General features: G+C 41.0%; 1 protein-coding gene across 1 annotated transcript in view; it reads left to right on the forward strand.

Annotated features, from left to right (window-relative positions):
• The first annotated feature begins 742 nt into the window (after window positions 1-742).
• Window positions 743-23,419, forward strand: part of FAM149A (family with sequence similarity 149 member A) — a 55,698-nt gene continuing 33,021 nt past the window's right edge. The window contains exon 1 of the mRNA XM_027077178.2: window positions 743-1,785. Coding sequence (XP_026932979.2) covers window positions 1,136-1,785 — 650 coding nt within the window. The 5' untranslated portion in view covers window positions 743-1,135. The remainder of the gene's footprint in view (window positions 1,786-23,419) is intronic.

Genomic DNA, 23,419 nt, shown 5'->3' on the forward strand with positions numbered 1-23,419 from the left:
AAGCAGAAAATCTTCACTAAACATTAGTGGATAAACCGTCAACATCTTGTTTTTAAGTCACGCTCAAAATCAACCCCACACTCCCGCAGATACTCATACTTACAACTCTACCATGCACACAGATTTCTTCCGACTTAGTAAAATGCAATGTATTCCACTTAATTAAAAACTCTTACCTTTCATAGCTGCCTCTGAGTTTGTATCCAAGCAGTCTGATTATAGTTTGAGTGCCCCAACATTTTAGTTCTAAAATCTCTTGGTGCACCCAAATAGATGTTGTGAACGCACACATGGTGTATGGATTTTACTCTCAGGGCCCGGTCTTTTTTCCACGTTCTTGGGTGAGGCCCTTGCTGTTGTTCCCCTACGTCCTCTTCACTGACCCACTTGGAACATGGCCCTGAGGCGGGAGGCTGGGCGCTGCTGTTTCAAGACCCCTCGCCTGAACACGCGTTTGTACTAAGCTTCCCTCAGATCAGAGAGCTGGCCGGCTCCCTGATCCTGGCACCTTTGGTCTTATCAGGCTGGACAAACTCCAGATCTTTCGGAACCAGGATGATGGCGAGATTGCGGTGTTCCTTTAAGGCACGAATCAAGGAGGGCCGCCAGTGTGTCTATTGCGGCCGCGGCCCCAAGCTGCAGTCTGGGGCCCAATTAGCAGTGAGCTAAGCAGGGTTTTTGTTTAGCTTAGCAACCGCCAGCGCCGTCCCGGGGGCCCGTGGGGGTAGCTCCCGCGGGCGGAGCCCAAATCACCCTCCGGCCCGCGGTGGCGCTGGCGGCACTTCGTCTCCCTGGGCTCCCGGACCTTTGGCCCTCGGGGGTCTCGGAGTGCTAGGCGGAGAAGGGGCTGCTCCCGGCAGACGGCGTCCTCGGCACCCCGCAGGCGGACCAGGCCGTCGGGGCAGGTCGGCCTAAAGCGCTGCGGAGCTGAGCGCCGGGAGGGGTTCCTGCTGGTGGAGAGAGTGCCAGGCGCCCCCCGGGCTCGGCGGCGTGCGGGGACCCCAGGACCCCCGCCCCCGCCCGGGGCAGCCGGAGCCGGGTCGCCGAGCGCGGCGGTGGATGGAGCCCAGCAGCCCCGAGTCCCGTGCCCTGGAGGTTCAGGCTGCCGCGGGGACAGCGTTTCCAAGACTGGGGCATGAAGGTCGCTGTGTCGGACCTGGGGTCTCTCTTTGCCAAAATCTTCAAGACCCCGACGGCGCCCCCGGCGGTCCCCTCGCCGGTGGCCTCCTCCGGCCATTCGGGGGGCGCTGCCGCCGCAGGCCGGACGGGCTCCGGCGCCTCGCTCAGCGCGGCCCCGACCCCGGCCCTCTTGCCCGCCCTGGCCCCCGACTCCCCCTCCGCCGCGCGGGGAGCGCCGCCCGCCTCGCTCCATCCTCTGCTCGCCGCCTCCTACCCCCGGGTCTCGGTCTCGAGCCGCGCGGCGGAAGCAGCAGGGACTCCCCTCTCGCTGCCCAGTAGCCCGGGAGGGGCCCGAGCGCAGCCCCCGCCCGCCGGCCACTCCAGCAGCGGCCGCAGCGCCGCAGGCTCCCCCGCCCACCTGGTGATCTGGGCGCGGCCCGCCCCGGGCCCCGGCGGGGTCACCGCTGCGCTGCCGGCCATCGGGGGCGCCGGGGGCGGCGGCAGCCTAGGCGCGAGCCCACGGAGCACCCAACAGTCTGGCCCCGGAGAGCGAGAGCCCGGCGCTTGGATGCCCCCCGGGCCTGGCCCCAGGACCCTGTTCTTCACCCTGCCGGACATCGGCGAGGAGTGGGCCTCGGACAGCGACTCGGAGGACGGTGGAGAAGCGTGAGTAGCGGCGGGGTCCTTGTCTGTCGTGGTTAGCACGCCGACCTTCCCCTGCCACACCCACCTGGCCAGGCGCTAGTTGCAATTTTCACTTCTACTAACACCCCTGGGCACCCTCCTTGCACTTTTCCTGAGTCCGTATTGCTCGGCTTCCTGGTCTTTTCAAACCTGCGCCGTGACAGGCTTGTTGTTCAGCTTTCTGGAAGGTAATCCTCTGCTGTTTGCTCTCAGAGAGGGAGGGGAGACCACGCAGGGCTTGAAGGACAGGAGGACAGAATTTTGTTTCTCTTCTAGCTGAAGTGTTCCCCTCGATCGTTCGATACTCTGGTTTCCTTAGGGACTTTGAAAGGAGGCTTCAAGTCCCTTTCTCTGATGCAGAATGTGACAGAGAGATGTGCAGTGTAACCGAGTACACGCGTTGGCAGCGACAAGTTTAAGAAATGGTGAGACTTTGCGCTTTCCTAGTTTTCAAAGATCAGCCACAATTCTTATCCCAGGTGGGACGGGGTTTTCTTTGTGTGATATCTAGTTAATTTACATATGTATAACATCATCTGACATAAACGGAATTTGTAATACTCAGGACACTTCTGATCATATACCCTAGAGCTTGGGAGTTCTTGCCATAGCGCCCTGAGATAGTTCAGAAACACTGACTGACTTCATGGGAATATTTCACTGGGGATTGGCGAACCCTGCCCTCAACACACACACACACACACACACACACACACACACACACAGTCCCTCCACCATCAAGAGCAGTGATGCACACAGTCCCTCCACCATGAAGACCGGTGATGAAAACATTCCTCTTGCAAAATGTGCAGTTTAGAATTAAAGAGATTATTTTTCAATGAGCAGAACATATGGCTATCCTTAAGTGGGTATGGAAATGTTCAGCTTTCTGAATCCTGCAAAAGAACAGTGAGATGGTCAAGGGCACACCAGAGGGTCCCCATGATGGATGGAGATTTCTGCCTACACAGAAGCTCTTCCTCACCTCTTGCCCCCCAAAACAGATTGGAGAACCATGGCATTAAAACGTATTCTAACCCATTCACAGTTTAAATGACTGCATCTTTACGATTCTCTGTGATACTCATCTCCGTGTTAAAATAAGTTGTTAAATAACATTAAGATGATCCTTTTGATTTAAAACAGCATGTTGGAAAGCATATTAGAAAGTGCGTTAATAAGTTGATCCCCGCCAGAAGAAAAATCAGCTGCATTTGAATTCGAATAAGTGGCTAGAATACCTATGCCTTGGGAATGAGGCCTTTGTTTTTGGCTACTGGTCCTTTAACACTTACACACTTAATGTTTTATGAGCACACAGTTCCACATGCTGACTTTAACCTCTAGTCTTAGTAAAGACTTTTTACGAACAGGCACATTGCTCTGAGAAATAATATGCACAGATCTGCTCATTCAAGGATCTTTCTGATGATGTGTGTTCATATTCTGCCATCAGACAGCCCTCGAGTGCACCAGGATCTTTTGGAGATACACAAACTCTCATATTCCCTTCCTTTCATACCTCATTCCTTTTGTCACTTAGAAAGTTTATGAAGGGGGAAAGGAAGAAAGTGTTGCGGTGAGTTTTCCTTCAATACTACAGACCTTTTGCAGCTTGAAGTGTATTTTTTTTTCCCTCCCGGATTTCTCGGTTGGCAATTTATAACATTGACTAAAGAAACATCATTCAGTGATGGATTTAGATTATACAACTACAAGCCTCACCTGCCAGTTTGCAGAGAGCTACTATGAATTATTAGACTACTTGCTTAATATTAAAGTAGATTAGACTACTTGCTTAATATTAAAGTAGAGTCTTTAGTTTTCTCAAGTCCAGGGAGGGACATGGGGAGAGGGAGGTGGTTAATGTAGGAGTAGGAAGACAAAAAGAGTAGATAGAGAGAGTTTGGGACATGGAAACTACTGGACATAAACCCTTGAGAAACACGAATCCAATGGTAAGACCACTACACTCAGTTACAAAGGAAGATCCTCATTCACAGTTTCTATTTGCTTGATGAAAACCCATGCATTTCACATCCTGATTCTGTACTGTTCTGTGAAAACTGGAAACAGTGAAATTAATTTGAAGAGGGAAGTGTGCAGACTTTCTCTCAATTCTGAGCCTTTTCTTTTTCACCGAGGCGCTCCATAGCAGCCCAAGTTTTGATCTCTGAACCACGGATTGGATGAAGGAATGGCCCACAGAGGAGGGCCTTGCCTTTTTCATTCCACAGGGCGCCTTGGCTGCCTCGCAGAGGCAGAGGGTATTGAGTTCCCTGCTTCACCTCGCCCTCTTGCACTCCCAGACATGTGATCCCCCCACTTTTTGTCTTCACCCTTACCTCCCCATGCATTTCATTTACACCGTGTCCCTCATTTACGCTGGCTTCCGGTCTTGCCCACCCTCCGCTCTACCTCTCTTTGGCACTTCTGGTGTGAACTACGCAATTACCGCCCTGTAAAAGGTCTTATTCTATTTGTTCTGGAAATACAAGAATTTCTAACAGTAGGTAAGGTGGAAGGTATATAGTTGGATAATAGCTATATAGGAATGTGGATAGACCGTAAACTTCATGTGGTCAGAAAGTATATCTCTTATAAGTTATAGCTGGTAGCATATAATGTTGCCTTTTTGAGTGATTGAGTTCCACTGTCAGAGTCACGTGAGTGTGGAAATATTGCAGTGCCTGCCTGCAGGGCTTGTCAGCCTAGCTGGAAGTAAAATGAATGCAGGGACTTACCTCTCAGTCTATCGGGGCTGAGCGAGCCTGTGTACCTAGGAATCAGAAGAGCCGGATTCCAATCTCAAACCGTCTGCCAGCTGTGTAATTCTGGGCAGTTTGTGCAGTCTTCCAACCTGTGGGTTTTTCTCCTTGATAAAATGCAGATGATAATAATATTTGCCTCAGAGGGAGGTTCCAGAATTCAATTGCAGTAACGTCTTAACGTGCCTAACACGCGGAGACCTGCTTTAAAAATGTTATCCACGATTGTCATCTGCTTCTTGGATGAAGATGAAATGAAATCTGGGAGTGTGTTTCCTGAAAGGATACATTCCAGGTGAAGAAAAGGGTGACAGAAAAAGAAAAAAAAAAAAAAGAATTCGTTTACAGTTATCGAAGGACTGTAAGAAATGGCACCGTTTGGTTCCACTATTTGGGGAAACCAATTAGAGTAGTCTAATCTTTCATGACAACGTCCCGAAGGTAAAGATTATCCTAATTAGCATGACCACTGATTATGGTCGAATGGCTAGAAGAAATGTAGGTGTCACCCTGGGATCGAACGTTTCATGTTCAACTTTTAGAGACACTGCAGGAGAATCCGTAACATCACAAATCATTCACGGCCCACCCTCCATACAGCTCTTACCCATTCCTACCCCCTAACCCTGTGGCTCCTATTCACATATTACATCCTTTTGGACTATAAACCCTGCGTCCTGTGCCACTTAAGGCAACATGCGCAATAAATAAAACAGTAAATAAATATAAACTAAAATAGACAATTTTAGGAAAAAACATTTAATAAAATCTGTTAAATGAGTGAATGAAAATGTTAGCTTTGTCATATAAGCCACTTTTGTGGGTTCCTAATCTCAAGGCAATTTAAATGTCCTTTCTCAGGACATTTAGGTACAAAACTATATGTCACATAATGAGTTCAATTTGTTAGGAGTACAACGTTTGTGGAAAGGCATTGGGAGAAAACCCGGTGAGCCTTGGATACCAGACTCTGTTTAGCAAACACTGGGGAGGCCACTAAATGTTTTTAGACAGAGAAGTGGCATGAACAGGCCTGAGCTTTAGAAGGAATAAGCTAATGCACGGAGAGTGTGAACCCAGAAACAGTGGAGAGGCTCTGGCAATGAACCCCATGAGAGATATGAGGGCCTGGGATGAGGATGATAAAAATAAAGATACTGGGATGATAAATATCACAGGACTTGGCAATGTGTTGGTGCAGTTGAAGGAAGCAAGAGGGAAAGTTAAAGATCATTTTACATGACTGTAAGGAGAATGCCATCAATAAAGTATGAACACAGAGGGAGTTTGTTGGGTAAGATGAGGAATTCACTTTGGGATGCATATTGGGTTGAAATCTTGGAAAAACAACCAAAGAAGGTGCCAGGCGGAGAGCTGGACCTTCGTGACTGGAACTTGGGAGAAAGATTAAGGACTAGAAATATAAATATGGCTGCTTTCCATATGCAGTTGATTTTGAATATGTACAGCAATTACAAATTTATAACAGCGCATTACAGACTCTGGAAGATACATAGTGTTCTTTATTTTTGCTGCTGGGTGTTTTAAGATCTTCTACAAGTGGAGGTGTCTCTTCTCTGTGCTAACCTAGTATTTCTCAACACGTGCCCTGTCAGTCACCTGTCACCAGTCCGTGATGAGTACAGAAAGTGGGAATAGGCATTTAGAAACTTTTATAGCAATTGAAAGAATAACTTGACGCCTGCTGACTGATAACGTTTGTATTTGTATTTTGTGCCTCTTTTTTTCCCATTTTATTCTCTGGTTAATTTATTTTTATTAGACTTTAACAATTATTTATTCACAGTAAACTGGAAAAAAATTTTTAAATGGTCTGACACTACACAATAGTTTGAGAAGCATCAAGGCAGACTTTACTTAGATACCTTTCGACCATAAAGAGCAAAAAACCTTTGGGACACCAAGAGAGAAAAAACCAGCCAAGTGATCATACTACCTTTTTTACTCTCCCTGAAATACAGGGCTAAGCAACATTCAGAGTACCCTCTGATTTGAGATGAGATTCTTTAAGTTGTTCAAATGATCTAGACTTGCAGATGTGCTCTGTTCACAACATCTATGGGAGCTGTGGCCCTGGGGAGAGACCTGTGGCCAAGAGTCCGCTGCTCAAAGGGGAAGGTTTCTCCTACTGTTACTCTTTGGTTTTTTTAAAGTTTAAGCCAATGGCTATGTCCATAATGATTCCCATAGTTCATTCACAACCCTTGATGGCTAATTTGCCTCATAAACCATAACTTGCAAACACAGATAATTTCCAAACGAAAGGAACTTTGACAGGAAATATGCAACATGACCTGCTTTCTTGTTGCCAGTCTATTGTCTTTGAGAAGAGTCCTTTGCTTGTAATTAAGAGACGATCATAATGTATTAATCTCTTCTGAATCCTATAGAAAGGAAGCATGTCACAGTAAGGGCACTGATCTTTTGCCCCATGAGACTATTTTCCCATATTTTAAATTTAATTTCCATTTGAGGCTCACATCCCACCAAAGTGGTAGAAACTAAAACTCAGTTATCTGGGATTTTCCCAACCTGATCTTAAGCCTGAGCCTCTTTCTGGGGTGGCGGGGAGGGGGGTGGTGGTTTGCCTACATGGGACCAGGATATTCAGTGGCAGGGAAGGAGCCCACTGGTTTTCTGATAACCTCTATCCTTGCTGGCTCCACTGAAATGTCCATAATCTCATCTTATCCTTCTTTCTAACCCAGGGCTCGTGCACATATCTACCAAGGCTCTTCAAGTTAGGGCTCTCTTCCTTATTTCTGTGGTCCTCATGGGAGCCTCTCATACCAACATTCTCCATTATAGGACTTCCAGGAGGATGTCAATCTGCTCCAGACAGCCTTTCTTTTCTCAGGGATCCTTACCTAAGTCCTACTGAAGGATCAGGACACAGGTCCCCTCTGATCCCTTACCACACAAACGTACTTTAGGCCAGGTTCCACCTAGTACTCCAGCTCATTGGAGGTCTGCATTTTGTGCCTCGGAACCACAATTTCCTAGAGAAAACCTGGTTCCTAGATTCAGGGACCCACCAGTTCACGGGAATGAGAAAAGACACTCCTTCCCCCAGTAGGCCCATTACTGGCACCAAGAGGGGAATCAAGTGGAGGGCTGGCTAGATTTCAATCTACCTCCTGACTTTGTGCCTTCTCTAGGGTACAGGGTCCCTAATGGACTGTTTTGCTTTGTAATGGCCACTCAAGACACATCCTCACTTCCTAAGACTGTCCCTAAGATTCCCTTCTCAGACACGGAAAATCTCTCTCACAGAATCTCCCCATTCTGGGGAATCTGTTTCTCTTCTGAGGGTGGGGAAGAATCTCCCTAATGTATGTGTTTTTCCCTAAATCTTTTCCTAAGCTAAAAGTCCATACCAATCTTGTAAGTTCAGTTCAGGCTTAAAACACACACACACACACACACACACACACACACACACACACACACATCAAGGGGAAAAATCCCTGCTTCATTCTCTGTTTTCTGAAGCAATAAGCAAAAAAGCTTTGGATTATTCACTATGGGAGGGGATGAAGGAACATGAAAACACTAACTGAATACATTTATCTTTTTTTAATGTTTATTTATTTTTGCAACAGAAACAGAGCATGAGCAGGGGAGGGGAAGAGAGAGAGAGGGAGACACGGAATCCAAAGCAGGCTCCAGGCACTGGGCTGTCAGCACAGAGACTGACATAGGGCTTGAACTCAAGAACCACGAGATCACGACCTGAGCCGAAGTTGGATGCTTAACCAACTGAGCCACCCAAGTGCCCTGAAATACATTTAAAAATACTCTGCTACATATCCCTACATATAGAGAACACTTTTCCCCTCACCAGAGCAGTGTGGATATTTGTTTAATTCAACAACACCCAAATCATATACCTCTTTGGATATAATTTTATAATCTACAGGCAAAACTTTTGCTTTACCCCCAAAATTATCTGAATATTCAATGGTCTTAAGAATGCTAGGCATAATATATATTATATTATATTATATTATATTATATTATATTATATTATATTATATATCATATATCATATATCATATATCATATCATATATGTTATATGTTGTATGTTATATATAATATAATACATAATATATATTATATATAATATATATAAAATAGGACATGGCTCATTAAATGAATAAATACCATTTTTTAAATATATGTTGAAAAAATTCAAATATTGTCCTTTTATTCTTGAGAGGTAGAAATAGTCAATGAATATACCATGTTTCATACAGCACAGAAATTAAATAAAGTCTTTGAAATGATTAAATATCCAGTTGTGAATTTGGAAAAGAAATGAATGGTTTTTGACAAAAACAAGAAAAACAGTCAAGCCAAGCCTTACCCTACTTTTGTTTAATAAACAGATTATTAAGGTTAAGTTGAACGAAGTACAATGTTCTCTTCCTATGCACATATGCATGTATATTCTTCTCAGGATCATTGTCACCTTAAATGTTTTATAATGCCAGTAATAAGGATAAGGAAAAACCCCACCTTGGAAGCTCATGACTTACATTCGGATTTTAATACTAATAGTTAAATTTCAGAGAATGTCACTAGATACATAGAAGGTTAAAATGGACACTTCTTTTCAAATGAAACTAATTCAGATTTCTAACACTGAACAGTGAAGTCTTAGAAACCATTCATGTATATCCAAGATTCTTTATAATCTAGTTGAATTAAGAGTCTACACTGGGGGACACTTGGGTGGCAGTGGTTAAGTGTCGACTTCGGCTCAGGTCATGATCCCCGTGTCGGGCTCTGTGCTGACAGCTCTGAGCCTGGAATCCACTTCAGATCCTCTGTCTCCCTCTCTCTGCCCCTCCCTGCTCGCTCTTTCTCTCTCTCTCAAAAATAAACATTTTTTTTAAAGAGCCGACATTGAATAAAGTGAGCACCTCCTGCTTAAAAACCAGTAATTTCATTGCTAAATTAATGCATAATGATAAATTCTGGAGAACTTTAATTTTATATATAAAATATATTTTAAGGAAGCAGGTTATATATTCTCAAGAGAGTCTACCTCAGTTAGACTTTTGTTTTACTCACTAGTTTTAACATTTTTATAAGCATGTTGATTGAGCATTGCTCAAATATGTATTATTCTACAAAGCCAAGATTCTTAGCATTAGACACAACAGGTAGTATTTCCATGTCTACTGGGAACCAAATGCTACATGCATGTTTTTGTAGACATTATCATGAATCACCAAAACAAACATAGTGGGTAGGAATTTTGTTACCATTTTACAGATGAAGAAATTGAGGCTCCGAAGGGAAAAGAAATTATTTACTTCCACCTGGCTAATAGGTAGAAAATATAACATTCAAATCCAAGCAATCAATCTATATTGTGCTCATATATATATATATATATATATAACCAAATGTTTTTTTAATAACCTGTTTAAGATGGTAAGGAGGATAAAAATCTGTTTCTAAAGTAATTGGTAGTGTTTGTCCTGGAACAAACTGACTCTAAGAAATTTTACTCTTTCAAGAAAAATAAATTTGAAAAATAAAAAGCATGTTAATGAATAATCGAAAAGTATCTTTCTTGGAATAATACTCCTAGTAATCCTGATAAGGGGACCAAATTTAACGCTTAGTTTTGTCCATTTTGAAGTGCAACTTAAAAAATGACTTTTATTCTAAAGCCGTAATTTTTTTTTAAATTTTTTATAAAATTTTTTTAATGTTCATTTATTTATTTATTTATTTTTTAAATATTTTTTAACGTTTATTTATTTTTGAGACAGAGACAGAGCATGAACGGGGGGGGGGGGGGGGGGGCAGAGAGAGAAGGAGATACAGAATCTGAAACAGGCTCCAGGATCTGAGCGGTCAGCACAGAGCCCGACGCGGGGCTCGAACTCACGGACCGCGAGATCATGACCTGAGCCGAAGCCGGCCGCTTAACCGACTGAGCCACGCAGGCGCCCCAACGTTTATTTATTTTTGAGAGAGAGAGAGAGAGAGAGAGAGTGAGCATGAGTGAGGCGGGTGGGGCTGCTGGTGCAGAGAGAGAGGGAGACATAGAATCTGAAGCAGGCTCCAGGCTCTGAGCTGTCAGCACAGAGCCCAATGTGGGGCTTGAACTCGTGAGCTGCGAGATCATGACCTGAGCTGAAGTCGGATGCTTAATCAATGGAGCCACCCAGGTGCCCCTAAAGCCGTGACTTCTTTAAAATAAAACATTCGTTTTATTAACCTTCTTCTCATTTATTTTATGTGTTATTCTTATAAATTATTTCATGTATATTTGAGAGCAAGTCAAATACTTTATCCATATAGTAAGACAGATAATTGGTAAGCATTGTCTTACAAGAAAAATTGGAGAAGCAGATATTAGATACGGCCCTTGCTAGGGGAAAGGGTATACCCACACATTAGCATTTTCTTAATTAGACATTTCACTTAAGGGTTTAGAAGAAGCCTTATAATTAAATACTGACCGCTGTAATCCTTGCCAGGCACTTATATTCACGTTTCTCTAATGAATTTCCTTTTTTCACATAGCATTTAACATTTTAGATCTTAATGATTTCTAACATAATGATATCATTTTGAGTATCTTAAAAAAATTGAACAGTGAGTTATTTGTTCTTTTCAAGATTCACTAAAGTGACAATTTTTAAATTAATCATTAACTTCAATTCCTTACAATGAAATTTCTTTCAATGGAGCACATGGCAATTATACTGAAGAAAACCACGGGCCCCTATTTGAGACGCGCAAGAAATATTAATGACATTTGCTGAGTTCCCGTGTATGAAAACATCCGTGGTGCCTGTCCTCACACATTGCCCCCCACTTACCCCCTAGTCTGAGGCCAAGAAACTGAACCTTTTAAGGGTTGTTGTCTCGCTGTCTCCCTTCTGCCTTCAGTAAAGTTCTGCCTCTCACCCTTTGTCTTAACTTGGTGGTAGAGTTTAACTTTGGACTTGAGTAAGTTTGGCTAAATTTGGCCAATTTAATTTAAAATTGGCTAAGTTAGGGGCACCTGGGTGGCTCAGTCGGTTGGGCGTCCGACCTCAGCTCGGGTCACGATCTCACGGTCCGTGAGTTCGAGCCCCGCGTCGGGCTCTGGGCTGATGGCTCGGAGCCTGGAGCCTGCTTCCGGTTCTGTGTCCCCCTCTCTGTCTGCCCCTCCCCCGTTCATGCTCTGTCTCTCTCTGTCCCAAAAACAAATAAACGTTAAAAAAAAATTTAAAAAAAATAAAATTGGCTAAGTTAAATTAAATTAAATTGGCTAAAATCTGCTTAAATTCATGTAGCCCTCAGGACTCCTGAAAACCCGGCTTAAGCTTGCGCTTTACAAATGAGCAAAGTGTCACAGTTCTGAGGTGATCTGGGCCTTTTCCCTTCGGAAAAGGCTGGCTGAAGAGTAGGAGGGAATTCTGCAGTGAAGTCGTCTCGCGAGCCCGTTACAGATATTGTGGTGATCAGAGGTGTTTCAGGGGCAAAAGTGGTAGTTTGTGTGATTCTCCGAGAGTCCCTCCGTCCCCAGGAAGCAATAGTGTGCCCAGTGGATAGAACTGGCTGGCGGGGGACAATCACCTGCAGGTATTTCCTGTTCCACACTTAGTGGCATCACGGTGGTGGCTGGAGGCTGGCCAAGGAGGGAGCATTCACACCCTGCAAGTCTGCAAACGCTTCACATCAGGACTTTTTTTTTTTTTTTTCAGATTGCTGGTTTCTCAGCACACCAGTGCTAGTAAGTATTAGAAGTATGTTTACTTCCAAAGCCGTCCTGGAGATGACGGGTACATTGGAACAAAGGGATATGTTTAGCAATAGCTTATGAAACTCCTGAAAATGTTTCTGTCACCTGAACACCCCAAAGAGATGAGGGGATCTCTGCCTTCCAGAAGTCACAGAGCTGGAGAGGAGATGGGGGTCCCCGTTGAGTGAGTGCCTCCCCGACCTCGGTTCCCTCTCCATTAGAGCATGGCGTTTGTATGCGCAAGACACGTTTTCATGCACAACTGTTCATGTAGTCCCTCACTGTCCACGTGAACAAGAATATGAAAATGCAAATGCAAATGATAGCCTCGAAAGTGCTCTGTTTCACAACGCACGTTGTTGCTACAAGTCTCAGAACTGAGACTGAGGTTAAGGACCCTGATTTTGGATGATACGTGGATGGAGAAGAAAGAATTGTGTCCAGCAGGAGGTCTCGGTAGTTTTCTGTCTTGAAGAGCCATTCAGCTAAATGTTCTAAAACAAAACAAAACAAAAACAAACAATAGAACTTTCCGTGAAGCACCTTAGCACACAATACATTGTCCTCATTATAAGAAGGAAAATTTGTGTTGATTATAGCCAAGGCTTGAGCTGGGCTTCCTGGAGATATGCCTTAATGGAAATATTCCTGTGTTGAACTTTTGTGAATTCAAGGTCTATATTAAATTCGGTTTATGATGCACATGTTTATTTTTGTTACTTAATGCACTCAGCGGCTCATTTGTTTAATACCGATACTTTGATTTAGCATCGTGTGTGTGTGTGTGTGTGTGTGTGTGTACTCTAAATGTACTTCTAATCCATATACGGGTCCCTGCCGGAAACCTTTGGTTTTGCCTCAAGTTGACCATGAAGCAGGATGCACTCCAGTTTTCACCATAAAGCATTTGTAAATTCTTCCTCAGTAAAGCATTAGGGGACAATGTACATTTTACTGAGGACTCTCCTGGGACATGAATGGTGATTTGTGGCACACACTGTACAAGATTTTGCTACAAAAATTCCCTTAACTCAACTTCCAGCAATGGCACACTAACCTGAGTGCAAGGAGGAAAGCTGGGCAATAAATACAAACCCCTCCGGAGTTCAGCTGAACTGGAAAGAGACCAGCCCCACAAGGACTGAAACCCAGGTTTAAATCTTCTTAATTACTGACCGGATTAGTGATTTGAGATTGCCAGGCCCCCCAGTCTGCCACAAGACGCAAATTTAATCCCATCTGAATTTAGCTGTAAGCAACAACTTTATATTCTAGTTGATCAAAGAAGCAAGTTTAAATCTTAGAATACAGAAATACCAGAGATAAATGTGTGGATGGAATGTTGGTACATGTAAACTGTAATCAAAAGAAAGCTGGTGTAGCTTTCATAATATGAGACCAAGTAACGTTTAAAACAAGAAGCATTATGAAAACTTTTTCGAAAAAAGAAAAGAAAATGCGCTGACAGCATGGAACCTGCTTGGGATTCTCTCTCCTCTCTCTCTCTATGCCCCTCCCCCACTCATGTCTGTCTCTCTTAAATAGATAAAAACTTTAAAAAAAACACACAAGAAGCATTAGCGGAGGTAACAGGGGCCGTTTTATAAATAGAAAAGGGCCACTTTGTCGGAAGATGTGAAAATCCTAAATGTACAGGCACCAATAACATAATTTCAGAAATATATGAAGATGTGTCTATTTTTGACAGACCTACAGTATCTGCTGCTAAGTTCTCCCTACCAGAGCAAGAAGAAAGTGTTCTCATGCTCTGATTGTGGCAGGCAAAACTGAATGGAGGACTGAATGAAGAATACAAGAATTCTTGCTCATGGGGAAGAGATCATTTTTACCACTCAGAAATAACCTTGTAGATAGTGAAGAGTGAATTTTACAGCAAAAAAAAAAAAAAAGGGGAGCCTAAATTTTGAGTTTGCAAAAACAAAAACCTATCTATAGTTATAGCAGCAATTGACTAAAAGAAGAAATAAGCAAATCCAAAATCATAAGGAAAAATTTTAACGTACCTTTCACAGAAATTGATAGAAAATATACAGAAAAAATAACAGTAATTACTATACAACAATATTTATAATAATATACAATAATTATTCTAAAAACTTTTTTAAAGTTTTTTTTTTTTTTTGAAAGAGACAGAGCGCAAGTGGGGAGGGGCAGAGAGAGAGGGAGACGCAGAGTCTGAAGCAGGCTCCAGGCTCCAAGCTGTCAGCACAGAGCCCGACGCGGAGCTTGAACTCACGAACCATGAGATCATGACCTAAGCTGGTCAGATGCTTAACCGACTGAGCCACCAAGGTGCCCCAGCAATAATTACTCTAAAGGACACCAAATTTATTATAAAGCCACATTAATACATAAAGTGTATTACTGATGCAAAGACAGACAAATAGGCCAGTGGAACATAATAGAGAACCCAGATTCCAGATTCAGTCTTCTAAGTTTATGAATGTTGGTGAAAAGACCATCTTTTCAATAAACAGTGCAAAATCAGTTGTTCATCCTTAAAGAAGCAAAAGAAACTTGATCACCTGTGCGAAACTCATGCGAAAAAATCAGTTTTAAGTGAATTGTAGGTCTCAATGTGAAAGAAAACACAATGAAGCTTCTAGAAGAAAATATAGGACATGATCTTTATGTCTTACGGTAGGCAAAGATCTCTTAAATAGGGCCAAAAAAGTGCTAACCAGAAAGAAAAGATTGGTAAGTTATACTAAATTAAAATTAAGAGCTTCCAAAAAATCAATAAAATTGAGAACTTAAGTTCATCAAAAGAGGCCACTAACTGGAAGGTTTTAACCACCCCAAGAGAGCTTTGTCAGGCCAGCTGGCTCTGTAACTACAATTAATCATTGGACAGGAGGCCCTTTGGATTTTATGAGTTGAGTTTAGCTTCTGTTTTGCTTTATCATCTCTGTTAAAGGTTGGAAGACAAAAACCTAAATAGTTTGAAATTAAGAATTAGAAACACAGATAAACTTTGTACTTCCACAGCAGAGAATTATTTGACAGATTACCCTGGTACAATATCATCTTCCAGTTCATGCTGCTTTTTAATGAAGGGCAAATATTTACAGGCCTATTGCCCATTTCAGCAAATTAAGCCGTTGAATGTAGATAAAAACCCTCTTTCAAAATCAGGAATTACTGAACTTCATTTAATTTATAATGTTATTGGGGCGCCTGGGTGGCGCAGTCGGTTAAGCGTCTGACTTCAGCCAGGTCACGATCTCGCGGTCCGTGGGTTCCAGCCCCCCGTCAGGCTCTGGGCTGATGGCTCAGAGCCTGGAGCCTGTTTCCGATTCTGTGTCTCCCTCTCTCTCTGCCCCTCCCCCGTTCATGCTCTGTCTCTGTCCCAAAAATAAATAAACGTTGAAAAAAAAAATAATTTATAATGTTATTGATTGTTAGACACATTATTATTTTATATTCCACTAAAAAGAAAAATGTTGCCGATTAAACTATGATACAATGCTTTCCTATTAATTAGAATTATAATTTTATTCTTATTGTAGTACTTCTTTGAGATTTAACCAGACAGATTTTTTTTAAGTGATAAATTGCTTTTGTCCCAGTATAAGAAGGAAAATACAGGCTAAATAAATTCCTAGAAGTTCTTAACATTCAAAGATGACTCTTCTGAATTCATTTTCTACTCATCATTGTCAAGGCCTTGGTTTTTCCACACAATGATTTCTATGCCATTAAAACATAGATGAAACAGTATTTTTACTATGAATCCAGTAAAGTATTAAAAGATATTGGTGCTGGGCTCTTAAGCTGGCTTTGCCGTTAGTAACATAGAGCCAGCCTATACTTGACCCTACTTAAGGAACGTGACTCCGATTCGACCCCACTCTCATATCCTCCTAGGGCTTTGGTTGTTAAAGTTTAGATAAGTGCTTTTATGTTGTGGAAAAGATTTATGTATGGAAAGATTCCTTTCCAAGTCACTAATACTGATTCTGCCCTTTGGAAGGTGAGCTTTCTTTTTAAATGTGCTAAAACATATATAACATAAGATGTATCATTTTAACCATTTTTAAGTGGATAATTCAATGGCATTAAATGCATTCACAATCATTCCTCTCCATAACTTCCTCATCATCCCAAATAGAAACTCTGTACCTATGAAACAATAGCTCCCCACTCCTCTGTTCCCCTCAGCCCATGGCAACCACCATGGTACTTTCTGTCTCTGAAATGAAATGCCGTTGAAATCTCATGTAAGTGAAGTCGTATAATATTTGTCCTCTTGTGTCTGGCTTATTTCACTTAGCACGTCTTTAAGGTGCATCCATGTTGTAACATGTATCAAGATCTCACTCCTTTTTAAGGATGAATCATATTTAATTGTAAGTATAGACCACACTCTCTTTATCTGTTCACATGCTGATGAATATGTGGGCTGTTTCCTTCTTTTGGCTAGAGCAAATAATGCCGTTATGCATAATGGTGCACAAATACCTGCTCAAGTCCCTGCTTTCAGTCCTTTGGGAGTACTTACTGAGGAGTGGGGTTGCCGCATCATAAGGTAATTCTGTGTTTAATTTTGTAAGGAACCGCCAGACTGTTTTCCATAGTAGCTGCACCATTTCACATTCCGACCAGCAATGCAACGGTTCCAGGGCACCTGGGTGGCTCAGCCGGTTAAGCATCGGACTCTTGGTTTTGGTTCAGGTCATGATCTCACAGTTTGTGATTGAGCCCCGCGTAGGGCTCCCACGCTGATGGTGCAGATCTTGCTTGGGATTCTCTCTCTCCCTCGCTCTCTACCCCTCCCCCACTCATGCATGCGTGCATGTGTGGCTGTGCTCTCTCTCTCTCAATATAAATAAATAAACATTTTTTTAATCTTAAAAAAAAGAACAATGCAAAGGTTCCAGTTCCTCCACATCCTCACCAACACAGGTTATGTTTTGTTTTTTGGATAATAGTCATCCTAATGAGTATGAGCGGGAAGCTAATCTTTTTTATGGTTTATGACAAGTACTTCCCTATTGATGCTCTCCTGGCCACTATTGTAAGATACTATTGGTGATAGACATCCTCACCTCAGAGATAAAAATGTGAGAAATTATGGGTTTTTTTTAATTTTGCAAATTTTAGGCTGACATTTTTTAAAGACTTTAATTTTTGAGCAGTGTGAGGTTCACAACAAAAGGTTGTGAGTGAAAGGAAAAGATTTTTCACAAAGATATTTCATAAAGATTGTACCCCCCTGTCCAACAAAGGCATTACTTTCCCTATTATCAACATCTCCCACAAGAGTCAGATATTTGTTATAAATGATAAACCAACAGGGGTGCCTGGGTGGTTCAGTCAGTTAAGCTTCAGACTTTGGCTCAGGTCATGATCTCATGCTTCATAAGTTCAAGCCCCTCATCGGGCTCTGTGCTGATAACTGGGAGCCTGGAGCGTGCTTTGGATTCTCTGTCTCCCTCTCTCTCTGCCTCATCCCTGCTTGTGCACTCTCTCTCTCTCTCTCTCTCTCTCTCAAAAATAAATAAATAAACATTTCAAAAAATGAGAAACCTACATCGACAGATCATTAGCATCCCAAAATCATGGTTTACATTAGGGTTCAGCCTTGGCCTTATACATCGTATGCATTTGGACAAATGTATGATATGTATCTACCTGCGGTCTCACACAGTATTTTCACTGCCCTAAAGAATTCTCTGTGCCCTATTCATCCCTCCCTTTCCCTTGGCACACACTGATCTTTTTACTCTCTCCGTATTTTGCCATTTTCAGAATGTCTTCTAGTTGGAATCAGACAGTACGTAACCCTTTCAGATTGCCTTCTTCCACTTAGTAACACATACTCAAGTTTCCTCTCTGTATTTTCATGGCTTGATAGCTCATTTCCTTTTAGAGCTGAATAAGATTTCACTGTCTGGATATACCACAGTTTATCCACTCACCTACTGAAGGATATCTTGGTTGCTTCCTAGTTTGGGCAAGTATAAATAAAGCTGCTATAAACATCTACGTGCAAGTTTTGTGTAGACATAAGCGTTTACTCTTTTGGGTACATACCAAGAAGTGTGATTGTGGGGTTGTAGTGTAAGGGTACATTTAATTTGGTAAGAAACCACCAAACTGTCTTCTAAAATGGATGTACCATTTTGCATTCCCACCAGCAATGGAAGAGTTCTCCTTGCCCTACCACCTTCCCATCATCTGGTGTTGTCAGTGTTCTGCATTTTGGCCATTGTAACAGGGGTATAGTGGCATCTCATTGTTGTTTTAATTTGCACTTCTCGGCTGCATATGGTGTGGAGTATCTTTTCATTTGTTTGTTTGCTGTCGATCCATCTTCTTCGGTGGGGTGTCCCTTAAGGTCTTTGGCTTATTTTTAAACTGGGTTGTTTGTTTTCTTACTGTTGGTCTTTAAGAGTTCTTTGTATATTTTGGATAACAGTTCTTTAGCAAACGTGCCTTTTACAAATATTTTCTCCCCGTCTTGTTTCCCAGGCTTGTCTTTTCATTCTCATGACGTTATCCTTCGCGTAGTAGAATTTTTTTATTTTATTTTAATGAAGGCTCACTTGGCAATTCTTTCTTCATGGGGCATGCCTTTGGGGTTGTATCTAAAAAGTCATTGTCTTGGGACGCCTGGGTGGCTCAGTCAGTTAAGCGTCCAACTTCGGCTCAGATCACGATCTTGTGGTCTGTGAGCCCCACGTTGGGCTCTGTGCTGACAACTCAGAGCCTGGAGCCTGCTTCAGATTCTGTGTCTTCCTCTCTCTCTGCCCCTCCCCTGCTCACATTCTGTCTCTCTCCCTCAAAAGTAAATAATAAAATTAAAAGGCTAAAAAAATTAAAAATAAATAAATAAAAAGTCATTGTCTTGATGATCTAGGTCATCAAGATTTTCTCCTATGTTATCTTCTAGAAGTTTTATAGTTTAAATTTTACATTTAGGTTTATGATCCATTTCAAGATAATTTTTGGAGAGGATGTTACATCTGTATCTAGGTTTGTTTTTTTACATGTGGATATCCAGTTGTTTTAACACCATTTGTTGAAGAGATTTTCTCTGTTCCATTGTATTGCATTCACTCCTTTGTCCAAGATCAGCTGAATATATTTACATACATATATCTCCAGGGCTTTCTATTCTGTTCCATTGGTCTATTGTGTACTTTTCTACCAATACCAGCCTTGATTATGGTAGCTTTATAGTAGGTCTTAAAGTCAGGTAGAGTCATTTCTCCAACTTAGTTCCTCTCCTTCAATATTGTGTTGGTAATTCTGAGTCTTCTGTCTCTCCATATAAACTTTAGAATCAGTTCTAGATATCTGTTTGTTGATAGCCACAAAATAGTTTGCTGAGATTTTGATTGAGATCGCATTAAATCTATAGATCAGTTTGGAAAGAACTGATACCGGACAATATTGAGTCTTCCTATCCATGAACATGGATTATCTCTCCATTTATTTAGTTTTGCCTTGCTTTCTTTCATCAGAGTTCTGTAGTTTTCCTTCTATAGATTCTGTACACATTTTGTTAGATATGTATCTAAATAATTAATTTGGGGGTGAGCAAATGTAAATAGTATTGTATTGTTATTTTTAAATTCGACTTGTTTATTGCCTATATAAGGAAAGCAATTCGCTTTTTTTTGTATAATCTTGAATCCTACAACTTTGCTATAATCACTTATTAGTTCCAGGAGTTTTTTGGTTGATTCTTTGGATTTTCTACATAGACAATTAGGTCATCTGTGAACAAAGGTAATTTTCTTTCTTTCAAATCAGTATACCTTTTCTTTCATTTTTGTGTCTTATTGAATTTGGTAAGACTTCCAGTATAATGTTGAAAAGTGAGTGGTGAGAGAGGACATCCTGACATACTCCTGACCTTAGTGGGAAAGTGTCTAGTTTCTCATCATTAAGATGTTAGCCGTAGACTTTTTGTAGATGCTCTTTATCAAGTTTTAAAATTCCCCTTTATTCCTACTTTACTGAGAGGTTTTATTTTTTTGTTTTTGCATGAATGGATGTTCAAAGGCATTTTATGCATCTATTGATATAATCATGTAATTTTTCTTTAGCCTGTTGATATGATTGATTACATTAATTGATTAGGTAGTGTTAAGTCAGCCTTACATACCCAGGATAAATCCTATTTGGTGATGCTGTATAATTCTCTTTATAATTGTTGGATTCAATTTACTAATATTTTCTTGAGGATTTTTTGCATTTATCTTCATGGGAGATGTATATCTGTAGTTTTCTTACAAATGTCTCTGTCTAATTTTGGTATTATAGTGATGCTGGCCACATAGAAGGAGTTAGGAAGTATTCCCTCTGCTTTTATCCTCTGAAAGAGATTAGGAGAATTGGTATAATTTCTTCCTTAAATGTTTGATAGAATTCACCAGTGAACCCACTTGGGCCTGGTGCTTTCTGTTTTATTAATTATTGATTTAATTTCTTTAATACATTTAGGTGGCCTATTCAGATTGTCTATTTCTTTTTGTGTGAGTTTTGGGCAGATTATGTCTTTCAAGGAATTGGTCCGTTTCATCTAGTTTATCAAATTTGTGCTCACTGAGTTATTCAGAGTATTCCTTTATTATACTTTCAATGTCCATGGGATTTGTAGTGATGTTCCCTCTTTCATTTCTTTTTTTTTAAGCTTTTATTTTTAATTATTCTCTACACCCAACACAGGGCTCAAACTCACAACCCTGAGATCAAGAGTTGCATGCTCCACCGACTGAGCCAGCCAAGCACCCCTCATTTCTGATTTCAGTACTTTGTGCCCCCTCTCAATCTCTCTCTTTTTGGCTAGAGACTTATTGGTTTTTCTTACACTTTACAAAGAACCGTCTTTTGGTTTCATTGATTTTCTCTATTTAATTTCTTGTTTTCAATTTTTTTTTTTAATTTCTGCTCTAATTTTATTATTTCTTCTCTTCTGCTTACATTGGATTTCATTTGCTCTTCCTTTTCCAGTTTCCTAAGGTGGAAAGTTAGATGATTGATTTTAGGTCTTCTTTTCTAATATATGCCTTCAATGCTATAATTTCCATCTAAGCACCACAAAGTTCGACAGCAAAATCACCAACTAAAAACACAAGAATGCAAACCATCATGGCACTAAACAGACTACAAAAAGGGCACTTGTTTATAGTGTTAGAGCAAAACTAAGAAGGCAGAGTGCTGTCTTGCTCCACCTCGGGGGAGAACACGCAATTCAGGCAACTCAAGCTTTTTGCCCCGCTACACGTGTCCATGAATACGCATCAAAGCACCCGAAGTGTTGATTTTGGAATTATAAATAAATTTTAGCAAGTAGGCGAATTCACAAATATGGGATCCGCAAATAACGAGGATCAGCTGTATCTTAAGATTTCGATGACATCAAATGAAACATCAAATGAAACCTTATAAGTAGTGATCTAGCAATTATTACCAAGTCTTTACTTTCTGCTCTACTAAGAAAAGAATAGGTGAGATTAAACATGAAAATACACTTTTGGGGGGAAAATTTGACTATATTGATGCTGTAGTGGGGGAAATTCAACTCTTCCTAGAATATGCTTAGGTGGTTGTTTTTACTTTGAAAGTCTGATGAATTCTTTATAAAAGTATTCATAAAAACATTTTCAAATTGTTTTTTTTCTTTCACTTTCTACTATAATAGCATGGTAAAGTTAATGCTTAAAAGTAAGAAAAAATACTGGATATTAAAGAATGTTATTGGGGCACCTGGGTGTCTCAGTCTGTTGAGACCTTGGTCTCAGCCCAGATCTTGGTTTCAGGGTCATGAGTTCAAGCCCCACGTTGGGCTCCATGCATGAAGCCTACTTAAAAAAAAAATGTTATTGAATCCATTCATCCAGTGTATTGGGTTGACACATAAAATTTCTGTTTTTCTGGTTCAAAACAGTATACTATTGGCAATTTCATATGGTCTTACCTAATAATTATTGTCCTTAATAATTTTCAGCACTAATTTAGAAATCATTGGATTTCTAAATTCCCAATTTAGGTGGGTTTTTTTTAAAATAAAATACAAATTCTGTATCTCTCTGTAATTTTATATAAGCTGTTAACCTCATAGATTACTTAGGGCTTTCTAAGTTTTTTACACCCTTCATATTAAAAGTCTAATAATTTTCCTCCGTTACCCTTTTCAGATACAACATTCTTCTACATGTAAAAATTTTTCTGTATTCTTTGTTAAATCTAGTGAGTTCGAACTTCTCCGGATATGTTGTAGGGGGCTTCTGAGGTGTCTGCCCTGCATAAAAGACTGAGTATGGTGTTGAATAAGCTTTATCTCCAGTAGCTGAAGTTAGAATGTTGGCTCTGTCATGTCATCGACTTCTCTGTGCCTCAGTTTACTACTCTGCATAATGATACTAATACTATCCCCCTTTCAAAGAATTATTGTGAAACTTAAATGTTAAACTCACTTGTATCAAGTCCATTAAAGGAGGGACTGGAACGTGGTTAGTATTCGAGAAACGTTAGTGAATATTATTATAGAACGTATTTGGTGTATCCACAAGTGATGTCCATAGAACATCTTTATCAGAGAAGGGACTTCAACAGAGATCTGCAAGTTAGATCAGAGATGAATCTTAGAAAGGGCAAACTTTTAAACTCAGACTGGACCGATCTGGATAAAACTGCTTACCCTCAGGAATTTACTTACGTTGCTCACCCTCGATTTTCTTTTCTGTACTGAAAAGCAGCGAGCATCAGGGTGGTTGTTAGGTTCAGAAGTAAGGTCCCCGAGCCTGTTTGCCTGCCAAAGGGTTAGCATTCCAGCCACAGGGGATGTTAGTATCTTGCCACTTTCTGTCAGCTGTGCATACTGGATATTGTTCACTGCAATAGTGATTTCTGATCTAAACAGGATTCCACATCTGGAAAGAAAATTCACTAAATCCTAAGTCTTGCAAAAAATATATATACATATATTTATACAAATATATGTATATAAATATATATATATTTATATGTATATAATATATAAATATATGTATATAAATATATATATATTTATATATGTATATATAAAATCCACCTGG

Source organism: Acinonyx jubatus, chromosome B1 (genome assembly GCF_027475565.1).
Source record: "Acinonyx jubatus isolate Ajub_Pintada_27869175 chromosome B1, VMU_Ajub_asm_v1.0, whole genome shotgun sequence".
Lineage (NCBI taxonomy): Eukaryota > Metazoa > Chordata > Mammalia > Carnivora > Felidae > Acinonyx > Acinonyx jubatus.